General features: G+C 31.3%; 2 protein-coding genes across 12 annotated transcripts in view; one reads left to right on the plus strand and one right to left on the minus strand.

Annotated features, from left to right (window-relative positions):
* LOC115237931 (protein lap4) overlaps positions 1-10,160 on the plus strand; it is a 29,680-nt gene extending 19,520 nt beyond the window's left edge. For 3 of the 11 annotated variants that reach the window (XM_029811319.1, XM_029811322.1, XM_029811324.1), the window contains 9 exons: positions 3,206-3,652; positions 3,947-4,058; positions 4,214-4,270; positions 4,380-4,497; positions 6,003-6,108; positions 6,335-6,448; positions 6,590-6,718; positions 6,963-7,163; positions 8,241-10,159. In XM_029811319.1, the coding sequence (XP_029667179.1) occupies positions 3,206-3,652; positions 3,947-4,058; positions 4,214-4,270; positions 4,380-4,497; positions 6,003-6,108; positions 6,335-6,448; positions 6,590-6,718; positions 6,963-7,163; positions 8,241-8,501 (1,545 nt within the window). In that variant the 3' untranslated portion in view covers positions 8,502-10,159. Of the gene's footprint in view, positions 1-3,205; positions 3,653-3,946; positions 4,059-4,213; positions 4,271-4,379; positions 4,498-5,979; positions 6,109-6,334; positions 6,449-6,589; positions 6,719-6,962; positions 7,164-7,672; positions 7,770-8,240 lie in introns of those variants that run through there. The other 8 variants (XR_003884412.1, XR_003884413.1, XM_029811321.1 and 5 more) reach the window with 8 other exon arrangements.
* Positions 10,161-11,062: 902 nt separating this feature from the next.
* The window catches only part of LOC115237929 (33 kDa inner dynein arm light chain, axonemal), a 2,501-nt gene continuing 732 nt past the window's right edge, over positions 11,063-12,831 (minus strand). Inside the window, exons 2-6 of the mRNA XM_029811318.1 lie at positions 12,608-12,766; positions 12,366-12,498; positions 11,925-12,070; positions 11,613-11,810; positions 11,063-11,464 (exon numbers count right to left, since the gene is read on the minus strand). Coding sequence (XP_029667178.1) covers positions 11,429-11,464; positions 11,613-11,810; positions 11,925-12,070; positions 12,366-12,498; positions 12,608-12,766 — 672 coding nt within the window. The 3' untranslated portion in view covers positions 11,063-11,428. The remainder of the gene's footprint in view (positions 11,465-11,612; positions 11,811-11,924; positions 12,071-12,365; positions 12,499-12,607; positions 12,767-12,831) is intronic.

Raw genomic sequence — 12,831 nt, forward strand, 5'->3', positions numbered from 1 at the left:
TATAGATATAAAATATATATATATTTCCTGGTTGAGAATTTTATATATATATTATCTAGTATCGTTAATTTTATAGAAGCGCGTAATGCGCCTTGTTACTTATACGTTTGCACACAGCTTCATTAATAACGTAGTTCAATAATAAAAAAAAAAACAACTTTTTTTCCTACACAAGAAATAAGATGATAATTCTCCGCGATATTTTCACGCTTGAATACTGAATATTTCAGCTTTCAGATTGTACTATCACATCATCGTATTTTTCAACACATTATCGTCTTTAATCTATTCGGAAAAGTTTGATGTCCCGATAATCAAATCTCTCTTAATTTGATCTTTAGCATATAAATCGGAGAGAGTCGACGCGATGTCGGAACTTTTCCTTATACAGGCCGTATTTTAATTCTTGGATAATACTTGAATTTTTTTTTTAATGAGAATTTCTTTGAACCTTGTCCTTTCGCGCGCGACTTTTTAATTGCCAATATTGAATTATGTAATTATTTCAGATACAAATTCATATTCTCTTAATAGAAGGATTTCTGAGTTGTATTGTTACTTTTTTTTATAAATTTGCTAAAAGCACGTTTTTCTCTATTCGAACTGTTATTTGCTATTAATAATTACCTTTATAATTTCTAATCAGTCGGCAATCAATTACATTTGTAATTTGTGATTAATTAACATATATACGATTATTGATTATATTAGAAGTTAATAATTTTTAATTAAGATTGTTTAGAGAAAGTTGGCAAAGTAATTAAAATATTATATCACTAATTATTACTGTGCTTATATAGGGCAAGATCGACTCTTTCGGAAAGGTATACGGACATAAACGTACATGATGAATAATTTTATTTCATAAAATGCTGTTATCATCCTTGTTATCTTGATTGCTCTTGCAAGAGAAAAACAATATTTCGATCTCTGTTAAGAGTTACAACGTCGCGCGTTGTGAGCGTATTTTAAATATTGGCCTTCGTTTCTTAGTTAGATCTATTAATACAGTTTTAACATTTGGTACATTCAATACTGTAATTGAGTCATATCATTATTGAAATTTGAATGAATGTATCTATATATTTTCTATAATCATTATATGTTTGCATAACTCTAATGGACCAGATGTTTATATAATACTACACAAAATTATCGGATAAGTCATATAATAAAATATTTACTTAAGTATCTGAAAGAGAGATGTTAATGTTAAAGTTCCAGTTAATCGGCATAGGAATGAAATTTGGACGTTTTTAAAATAATCTGCCTATGCGCACAGAGGTTTTCTGAAAGTGGTTGATAGTTATCCCTGTTGTGAGATGTATATTAAGATGAAGATACTTTTTCATAATCGTGTTTAGATAAGAGAAAGTTGTAGGATATTATTTTATCATAACACATACACACACACACATACACACACACACACACACACAAGCAGTTTCATTTAAAAATCAATTTGCTATATATTATTTCGTATAATATCCTACAGTAGAGGAGACTGTTCACCGTGAAACAATTTTCGTTGGGCCGAATCTCTGGTTTCCCTTCTCAAATCCAATAAATATGAAACGAAATAATCCTGTATAAGCTTATTTCGAACGAGATTATATTCACGTGTACAATAATTCTTTCTTGTTATTTATTGCTATTTTCGCAAAGATCTTTTCTCAAACGCTGAAGATTGTTTCCGAGTAAAAATACCCTGTGCTTATTTAGATTCGCTTGAATCTTGTACAAGAGTGATGTAAAGCAATAAGAGTATATAAATAAAACGTATGAAATTCTCTTATGTTACGAAATACGAGTAAATATTTTTTTTTTACCGAGAAATATGCAATTTGCGAAATGAGAGATGAGACACATCCGTACTGAGTTATTCTACAGGGTAATATACAGTTCAGGGTAGAGTAGCACACACAAGCGAGATTTACTCCAAAAAAGAAAAAACAAAAACAAAAAAAAACACCCAAATATCCTAAGGGAGTACTCTCGTGGTGCACATACAGTCTCCGCTACTACATCAATATACGATGGATAGGGTACAAATAATATAGGATAGCTTTATATAAAATGAGCGAACGTGTTTAACATGTACCGATGATCACATATGTTTACACAGATGAAATTATGCGCAACACGTTGCATGATTTATTGCAATAATAGTACAATTGAGAGGATGCATACGCTATCGGACGATCGTAAAAAGAGCCGGGAGATCGGACAAAGAAGTTTGAAAAATTCTTCTTTAAATCCTAACGTATAGATTTTGTATGACATGTAGCACTCGGCGGAAATAAATCTGTTTTAAAGTACGATTATCAATAGTTTTACAATTTTATAAATTATATATACATATATATACATATCTCTTTTTTTGCGTTACGATTTATATCAAGTAGCTTCGCATGTGATTGACTACTTTATGTGATGAGTTACTCTTATCATTTACGATTTATTTCACTCTGTGCATCACGTGTTCCATACGATCAATATACGATGGATAGGGTACAAATAATATAGGATAGCTTTATATAAAATGAGCGAACGTGTTTAACATGTACCGATGATCACATATGTTTACACAGATGAAATTATGCGCAACACGTTGCATGATTTATTGCAATAATAGTACAATTGAGAGGATGCATACGCTATCGGACGATCGTAAAAAGAGCCGGGAGATCGGACAAAGAAGTTTGAAAAATTCTTCTTTAAATCCTAACGTATAGATTTTGTATGACATGTAGCACTCGGCGGAAATAAATCTGGTTTAAAGTACGATTATCAAACTTTATAAAAGCGAATATTTAATATTCAGTTATCCAATTAGCATGTTATTGTTTCAACGTTTATAAATTGTTCTTTTATTACAATCTACCGTATCGTTATCTGTAAACACCATGGAATTTATGTGTGTCATCACTATTGAACGTCAATAATGCATTTTTTGAAATTTATTGAATTATTTTTATAGATTATATTTAATATAAATAGTTTTACACAATTTTATAAATTATATATACATATATATACATATCTCCTTTTTTGCGTTACGATTTATATCAAGTAGCTTCGCATGTGATTGACTACTTTGTGATGAGTTACTCTTATCATTTACGATTTATTTCTCACTCTGCATCACGTGTTCCATACGTATTAACCGAAATAATTAATACAGTTTTCCATATTATTTATCCAGTCAAGAACGAATCAGACCTCTGGAACGTCAAGGGACTTCTCTTCGTCGAAATCAGCTACTCTTCCTAAGGCAGCCAGTTTCGAACGCTCTACCTCTATGCACACTTTACCCTCTCCGACGAAAAAAAAATCTTTGTCTAAACGCAGTATCACGTTTGCCGATCTGCCGCCGATCTCAAAAAAGAATTCGAATCGCGGCACATCCCATCCTTCTCATGTCAAGCCTACGTTATCCGCAACCATTGAGCAACCAATTCGGCATCCGTTGCAAGAAGCCTACCCCCCGCAAACCGTCGTATCCTATGAAACACCCTACATACAACATGCACGTTTTCGACTTCCCCCGACACCACTAACCGCTCCCGAATGCTGGGGAGATCTTGACACTTCGGCTTCCCTTAGCAAACGACAGATAGCACGTTCTGTTGACGAGAATTTTCAGGTTGAGGTGGGTTTCAAAAGCATGTCTAATTTTTAATTTAACGTACTAACATCTTCCCGATATTTTAGGAGAAAAAGATGCGAAATTTATAAATATTTATAAATTTTACTAAATTTAAAGTTTTATTTATATTTTTACATATTATATAATATATTTATATAAAGAGAAAGGGGATATATAATGTATGCTTTCGTTTTTTAATGTGTGTTTCAACTTATTACTATTCATAATATAATAATGTTCTTTATGAAAGTTATGCGAGCCGATAGTTATTTATATATATAAATGTTATAAATACAGCAATCTCCAACTTCTTCTCCGACGCCACCATTAACAAAAATGTCAGTCAGCGATAAAAAGAAGCTTTTTGAAAGTGCCATGGAAGAACATTTGAAACCATCGCCTAAACCAGGTGAGAATATGTGTGTGTTTCTGGCACGCGGGTATATTGTATATTTTATGCATTACATAATTTATAATTGTAAAATATTACTTTCAAATGACCAATATATACACATTCAAATTTATATACATATATAAATAATCATATATGTATACATGTTACAGATAAAATATTCAGCTTCTTAAGTCAGGACGAGGTAGAAAAAATGAGACAAGAAGAAGGTAAGGATATTATCATATTTAATATTATAATTTTTCACAGTTTCATATTATATACTGTATTTTAATGCAATTGAGATTAACGAAATCATACATATTTATGTTTTTATAGAGAAAAAGATTGCAACTTTGACGCGAGACGAATTAAAATCATGGGCACAGCTTGATGAAAACGAAGGTCTCGAAGATTTGGATCTCACAATGGATGATCAAAATAATGGACGACCTAAGTAAGCTTTAATTATCACGTTTAAATTATTTCTTATCTTGAAAATAATACAATTTTTGCGCGTGTATGTGGGAGAGTGACGTTTAGTTTGAACAAGTACGATATTCTGAATCTTTAGTACACAAGTATTATAAGGGAATAAGACGAAAAATGATTCAATCATTTGCATAAATATAACGTAATATGCAGGCAGCTATTAAAGTAAAGAAAAAATTTATTGTTATGTTAGTATATTATATTTATATTGACTATATATATGTTGACTGAGAGATTTGCAATTTATATAAAAGAACATATAATGTTTTTTGAATATAAGTATAATACGCTTAGTATTTTTTTAGTATAGTGTGTTCCGTTTCTAACTCTAGGATAATATAATTTCTTTGCGATTATGCGCATGTCTTTACAATATTGGATATTCATGTGCTTTATCGTGTTTGAATACCAACAAGCGATATGCATCATCTCTTCATTTCTCATTCAAAATTTGAATTTATTTAATATTTTAATTTAATACTTGAATATTTTAACAATTAAATTATTGTTTAATACTGTGCAGTATTACTATACTGAAAAATAAATGCGATTTATTAATGGCAACTTCCGAAAGTTGCGTTATGAGTCGTGGACAATCATTCCACGATGTATGATAATCGATTTTTAGAACACCAGATTGTTAAAATCCGGTAGCTTTCTGGTGGTATTCAAACGTACTAATTACGATTACGATTCGGAGATTGATGAGATTTTCGAACCGTTTTCTAAAGCGACGGTGATGCAAATCTCGAATCGTCTACTAGGCTCGTCCTTAAATCTCACAAATATTCGATGATCGCTATATCATAATTATGTTTTGCATGCAGATATGCAATACACTTGATTACAACATACATTTATTTCCACTCTTATTTTCTGATAACGATAAATTTCGAATCCGCTTACACGCTTCTATTCGCTGTATATTGTGCCTGTATTATGTCTAAGTATTTCGATTATATGATAAATCTCTCTCTCTCTTTTTCTCTCAGTTTTATTATGTACGAAACAAAAAAGATTTCTTTATGCGTGATCTCTGTGGCAGGCTCGATAATAGACAATGTGCGAATAATAATGTAACATCTTCTCGATAAAAAAATCCCATTTTTACTAGAATTTTGAAATACTCCCTTTTTCTATTTTTTTAGAAGATTAATGTGATAAAACTATTTTTCATCTCTAAATGTGGTTAATAATTGATGGCGATTGAGCATTACATTGCTTATCAATATGCGAAAAATATGGTAATAATTTTACTATATCTCAGTAATAATGATCCGTCCCATTCGCGTAAAAAATACATTTACACATACGCTCACATTGCAAGCCTCCATCAATAATGCGAACAATCTGACTAGTACTAATTATAATGTGTTGCTTCTGTATTTTTTTTTTTTTTTTGAATAAACACGATATTTGTAACATATGTATGTATATCATTCGTCAGTATGCATGCTCGTTACCTTCCAGTAGCCGACTGAGCTCGCGAACTTCGATCCCTCTTATCCAGAATGTTCCCAGCAGCGTGAGGACAGCAAAAGCGGAACGTCGTTTGAAAGAACGGTTAATACAAGAGGTATTATATCTCTCACGATAGACACTTATCTATTATTTCGATAAACAATACATTATAATGTTTTTCATGAAAATGTTTTGATTAAAATTATGAAAAAAATAATTATATATTTGAGAAGAGGAGAGAGTCAGAGCACTCTCGACCTACTGGATCTACCATAAATTATTATAATCACTCTGTTCGCAAAATGTTTGTTATATTCGAAATTTCTTCTTTTCTTTATCAGGGCCTTATTTCGGACGAAGACGAGGAACATCTTCTGAGCCCCGCGGAACAGCGAGCGCTCAAAGCGGAGAAACGCGCCGCTTGGCGACAAGCTCGTCTTAAATCTCTCGAGCAGGTAAAATTGAAAACCCGCTGTATGTGTGTCTGTATCTCTGTGTGCGCGTGCGTATATAGATATATATATTAACGAGTTATAATAGCTAATTGTTCTTTTTATTGTCAAGATACGTTATTGAATATTTTTTTCTGTTTGTAGGATGCACTTCAAGCACAGATGGTGATCAAAAAGATGAGCGAGATAATGGACACCGCTAATAAAAGCGAAGAAACGCACGACACGGCCGATACAATTGATCCTGTTTCCGATCAAGAGAAGACAATCGAAGTAAGTATCTTATAGAAAGAGTATTCCTCTACCCCTTTGCAAGAGGGAATTAATTATTTTTAATAATCTAACACACACATATACATAACAAGCTTGAGATCGTTTCAAAGTTGTGTGTTTAACTCGCGACCGCGTATACTAATCGCTATCCTTGCTCGCCTTTAATTAACATAACATTCATCAAGTAAGAGAAAATTCATTGTTATTACAACGGTTCCCATTTGTCTGTCTTTTGCCACCTTAGTTCGCTACGTTACGGCCTTCTAGCGCGGATTTCCCTAAACTCGCCGTGCGCAGTAAAGTGGGTCCCCCTAAAGAGATACGCGAATCTGAGAAAGTAGTGGACGAGAAGGTCACTCGGCGTACCGAGGAATATCTAGACGAGGTGACGGGTGAACGTCGTGTACGAACTGTTGAATACGTCGAAAAGCTCATTGAGCGTCAGGTATTATACCTTCTAAAGATTCGCATCAGCGATTAAAGTACCACATACACGTATTTCAATGGAGGAAAAAGAAAGAGAGAGAGAGAAAGAAAGCACAATTACAAATCATCACTATTGCAACGATTTCTACAGTGCACCATATTTACTCGAAAATACGTACTCCTTGTTTCTTTTTATTTTATTTTTTTTCAATTTATGGTACAAAAATATGGGTTTTATTCTATGCCAGATTGCACACATCTTGGGAAGCTTGTTGCAAGCTTATGATATATTAACTCTATCTTATATCCGGATTGCTTAAAAATTGTTGTCGGTAATATTAACACGGGAAGCGAATCGTTGGTCGCAATGTTAGAAAGTAACGAGCGATTAAATTCAGTAGGCTTCACATAAAAATATACATTTTAGTAGAAACGTTTAAAAAAAATTTTTTTTTTTATCTACGCTTTCATGCATCCAAATGTCATGTTTATCATTTGTTGAAACATTATTGTGTTTATTGTTTCAAGAGTCCATCGCTTACATCGATGGTACGTTACGCACCACCTTGAACTACGAATGTCACTTCTACTGATCTAACTAACAACTTTTACCTGAATTTTATCGGTAATTTGGTTTTTATATCTTATGCGCATATTTTTTAAGCTTACGGCTACACATCTGTATGTTTTGTGTGCACAGATTAACTCGCATGTCTTACACTCTAGATGTGCTTTCCATGGCATATAGAAATGCAGCAAAGTTATTATTCTTTAAAAAAAGTCCAGGAGCATAGGACGAATAATGTATTTTTTTCTGGAGTTGAACTCTCTCGTTCTGTAAACATTCCGGAGTAAAGTGATATACATTCTAGAGTACATGCAACATAAACTGCGTTATTCAGCCTATGTGTATCCTGTATTTTAATGTATGCTTTTAGATATCGCAAAATTTTTAGGTTGTCGCCGTTGTAAGCCTTGTAAAAGAACTTCACACTCGTACTGTCTTAAATATATATCCCCTATAAACGCCGTAACATACAATGTGAAAAATAAGATAAGATCAAATTAATAACAATGTATGCATTTTCATAATTAGGTGGAGACTTTGAGAGAGAAGATTATATCGTTAGAATTAAGTAACGCGGAAGACGACGTGGAAAGTGTGAGCGACGCCGGCAGCGAGAGCGAAGATACCGCGGGACAAAATATCGCCGTTAGCACCGCGGAAGAAAAAAAAACAGATTCTCATACCACGACCGACGCGATTGAAGTCACTAGTGCTAAAACGGACGCGAGCATCACCGTCGTCTCTACCAAGAAGAAGAAACGAAAGCGATCGAAGAAAGGTCGTCACTGACAAAAAATGTGCATTTTAAAGAATAGGTATGAAACATTGATGTTATATATATATCTGAATAACAACCTTTGTGTTACTACAATATTCGACTATTACACGCAAATTATGTGTGTTTAATATTGCTTACAATTATATACATTTATACTACATAAATGAATTGTATATGCATATACGTGCACATATGTGTATATTCGAAAGCGAAATCGATCACTTTTAGATTTCCAATATATCGGTACGTATTATTGCGATATATGTACCTGCGCGCGTTTTATATCTTTCCTTTTTCTCACAGATAAATATAATAAATCTTACATATATAAACAAAAAATAGCAGCCTGGTTTTTTACATAGACGTATTCGGTGAAAAATATAGATGCTTACACACAAAACTTCGTGATTGGTTTAGTAAATACGATACTTTCATATCGTCTGTGTACAGATTTATAATTATCATTTTTATTTATCCTATATGTGTATCGCATATGTATACGACGTAGTTTTATAAATCGAACGGGTGTAATACAGATTGGTATATCTTAATGTTGAACACACACACTACTGCATTTTCATTTATACATTATATTATTGATATATTTTACAAGTACTTTACACGTATCTCATGTTCAATATACTTAAAATTTTGCTAACTCGAGATTTACGAGGTGTAAAATAAAAATAAAGTTTAAGGAAAAAAATGAAAGTTTAAAAAGGTGAAAAGGTAATTAATATCCTAGTAACAAATAATAGCATGGAAAATTCCATGACATCTTATGTTATGCCTCTTAATTATTATTTCCTGGATAATTTTTTGCGTATAATCTAATTTAATTTATAATAGAGGATATGTACGAAAACATGATCTTTTTTTGTAAAGCAAAAGACACAGGAAAGCTATTTTGTATTGACAAAAAATCGTCAAGCATAATTGCATTTTTATACGCATAGTGAAAATCGTGCACTTTCGTTTTCTCTCGTCCAACTTTCCTCGAGAATATTTATGATTTTTTTAAAGGGATATACAAATGATGTGATAAAACCATGCAATTATAATGTTACGGATATAAGGCTCTACGTTTTATATAATTACGTGCATTATAATATCTTATATAATGTCCATTCTCTTATATTAATTATTTATGTTTATTGCAATGTGCTAAAGAAAATTACGCGTATTTTAAAATTATCATTTCTATAATTACTTCGCGAATATCATGTAAAATATAATATCGAGACAATGTTATAGGCTTTAAGTTGATCGAGGATCTATATCTTGCGTATGTAAAATATTTTATTTATTTGACTTTAATATATGTTTTATGAAGATATTCTGATCTGTAATAGATATTATATTATAAAAATAGTAAATCCGTAACAGTCAAAAGTAAAAAAAAAAAAAATCAAATTTTGATTTGCTTTAATGCGAATTATCAACATTGAGGAGTCACTAAAACATCAAGAGCAAATGTAGATTTTTACAATTATAGTTCGATGGTTTCAAGATATAATCGGAACAAATTTTGCATATATGTAGTACACAGTTTTATTATCTTGGATATATTTTCAGTAGTATATATATATTATATATATGTACGAGACTATAAAGAATTTAAGACATCACACTTTACATATTTATATATAATTTATCATCCACACAATATATATATATATATATATATATATATATTTGTTTATCGAATTACACCGTATCAGTCCGACATTTTAGATTTAAGAATATTATTTTATACCAAGTATTTACATTATTGTTTAATTATTGAAAAAAAGATATGCGATTAATACATATTTATTCAATAGGTAATGCAAATAGATTTTTTCCAATGAATGTAAATAAGAGCGAAATTAAATAAAATTGCGATTAACCGCGGTTTAAAGTGCGATTAAGAACGAGGGACCAATAAGTGAAATTAAGTGGGTTCATCATAACTTTGCTGTCCGCAGCAGAGGCACTTGAAAGACATTATATTACAGATAGAGTTTGGATGTTGGGGATGGAGATCAAAAATGTTTTTTACTAAGCTAATAGAGCGTCACGTACGAATGTAATTGAACGGAGAGAAAAAAATCCAGATTCCGTTTCACTAATTTCCTTGATCGGATTGTCGCTTTAACCACCCAGCATCCAAGTTTATTAATATCAATAACAATGTTCAATGTTATCGATGTTCGAAAATATTTTAAAAGTGCCAACGTTAACTGTTTCACATAAGAATTATGTATCTCGTTAAAATATCTATTATCTCATACAAAATAATTCTTTTTTTATATGCATTTCGTCTCCTACTTCGCTGCTTCTTTCCTTAATTTAGTTTTTGCATCAATGGCGAAAACTGTAAAACATTCAGGAAGCTTCGAATACTTAATCTGTATAGCTTATTTTTGACAATTGTGCGAAATACGGTTCTTATCTGTTAAAGTTCAAAAATAGAGATATTTTGGTGCTGAAATATCTTTAAATTTAAACAAAGTATAAATAATTGTGCAGAGTAAAAAATTTTTTTAGTTTTTATATATAATTCGTCTCTTTAATTTGCTTGTTTAGCTTCTTTATAATTACCGTTATATATGTGATCTTGTAATTACATTATATATTATTTGTATGTCTATATTTTATATGTCTATACTTTGTATTCATTTTCTGCATCACTGAAATTTTATAAATCTAAGCGGTATGGAACAATAATGTATTTTTTAAGACTTTGCCAAGTTTTAGGTCAAAAAATAATAAGAATATTATGTAAAAAATAAAATAATTTGTGTCTACCTGCAATAAAATTATTATTAGTTTATTCACAAATATAGGATGTATATTTATTAGAGTTTTACGTAAACCTTTTCATTCCTGTTTAAATATAAATATAGCTACATTTTATACACGTTCTTAATGGCAGTTTTTTTCACATATGAGCTTTTTATTTTTTCGGTGCTATAATACCTTCCAACTGAGTCTGAAAATTCAATTTTTCTACATGGTAATATTTTTCGAAATAATAATTAAGCTTGATAGATAGTTTAATATAAGTTTATAAATAACAAATAAAGACACTTTCTTATCTCAGTTGGGCTTAAAAATAATACATACACACGGATTCTTACCTTTAATTGCATATTTGTTTTTTTAAGGAACTGCACTTCTTCCATGTGTTTCTTTTCCTCCGCTTCCCTTAATTCGGCCGATCTTTTCTCAGCCTGATCGAACTTGAGTCTTAATTCCGCAACCATTTTCTCCAATTCGATTTTTTGCAATCGTAATTCCTCGGCTGTATTAATCAAATTTTCTTTGCCTTGTTCGGCCTACATAAAAATAAGTCTTATTAATTCGTACACGTTGAATTTTACAGATCACGTCTGCCGTCAAAATTTATCAAATATATTTGTCTTTACTTAAAAATATATCAAGATATATACTTGCAATGCTTTACGCATCCCGAAAGCAATGCTGCTTTGATATAATGTCTGATATGCAGCCAATGTCATTTTAATCTCGTCTCTTACTCTCAATAAAAGTAATCCACGTTCGGCGCAATTTACTGTTACTTGCCTTATTAGCTCATCTGAAACGCGATTAGTGATATGTAGAAAATACATTTAAATTTTTGTTTTATTTTATTTTATGTATAGAATGTGTCATATTATATTCAATGGAGTCAAATATCCTGAAATCTAAATTAGATCCAATATCTTTGTTATAGTATTTTGTGGCTTTGTGGGAAAACCATATTTTTCTCGAAATCATAACACGTCATGAAAAAAATATCAGATCTAATTTAATTTCAAAGATATTGATGTGGACTTCGTTGATCATAATTGAACACTTTGTATTATATCTTATAATTAAATCTTATATACCGAAACATTGCGTATAAAGTTGCCTACGAACGGGACAAATACCGGTTTCTCGAGCCTGTCTTTGTTGTAATCGCATATCGAGTTGCTCCTGTAAATTTATTACATCCAATCTTGTTGCAGGAGTACTCGAAACCTAAATAATATGTAGCATACATGTCTCTCATTGCACTGGCAGACTATCGTACATAATTGAAAAAATATAAATTTAATTTTTTTTTTTTTAAGAATTTCTAATCTTTTACACGTTGTGTCCATATTTGGCCATCCTCTTCCCATTCTTTCGGCGGCAGGATTCTATTTAAGATTTCCACAGTTTCTCGTCGTGCTTCAGCTGAGGTTGAAGTTGTTTGAATTTTACAAACGGCAGTGCCGACTTTTGGTACAGATGTGTCTTTACGTACCTTTTATTGTTTTATTATTGTGAAATATATGTTTAAATATATGCATTGTATATATAAATATATTT

The sequence above is a fragment of the Formica exsecta genome, unplaced genomic scaffold, assembly GCF_003651465.1.
Source record: "Formica exsecta isolate Colony F162 unplaced genomic scaffold, ASM365146v1 scaffold314, whole genome shotgun sequence".
NCBI lineage: Eukaryota > Metazoa > Arthropoda > Insecta > Hymenoptera > Formicidae > Formica > Formica exsecta.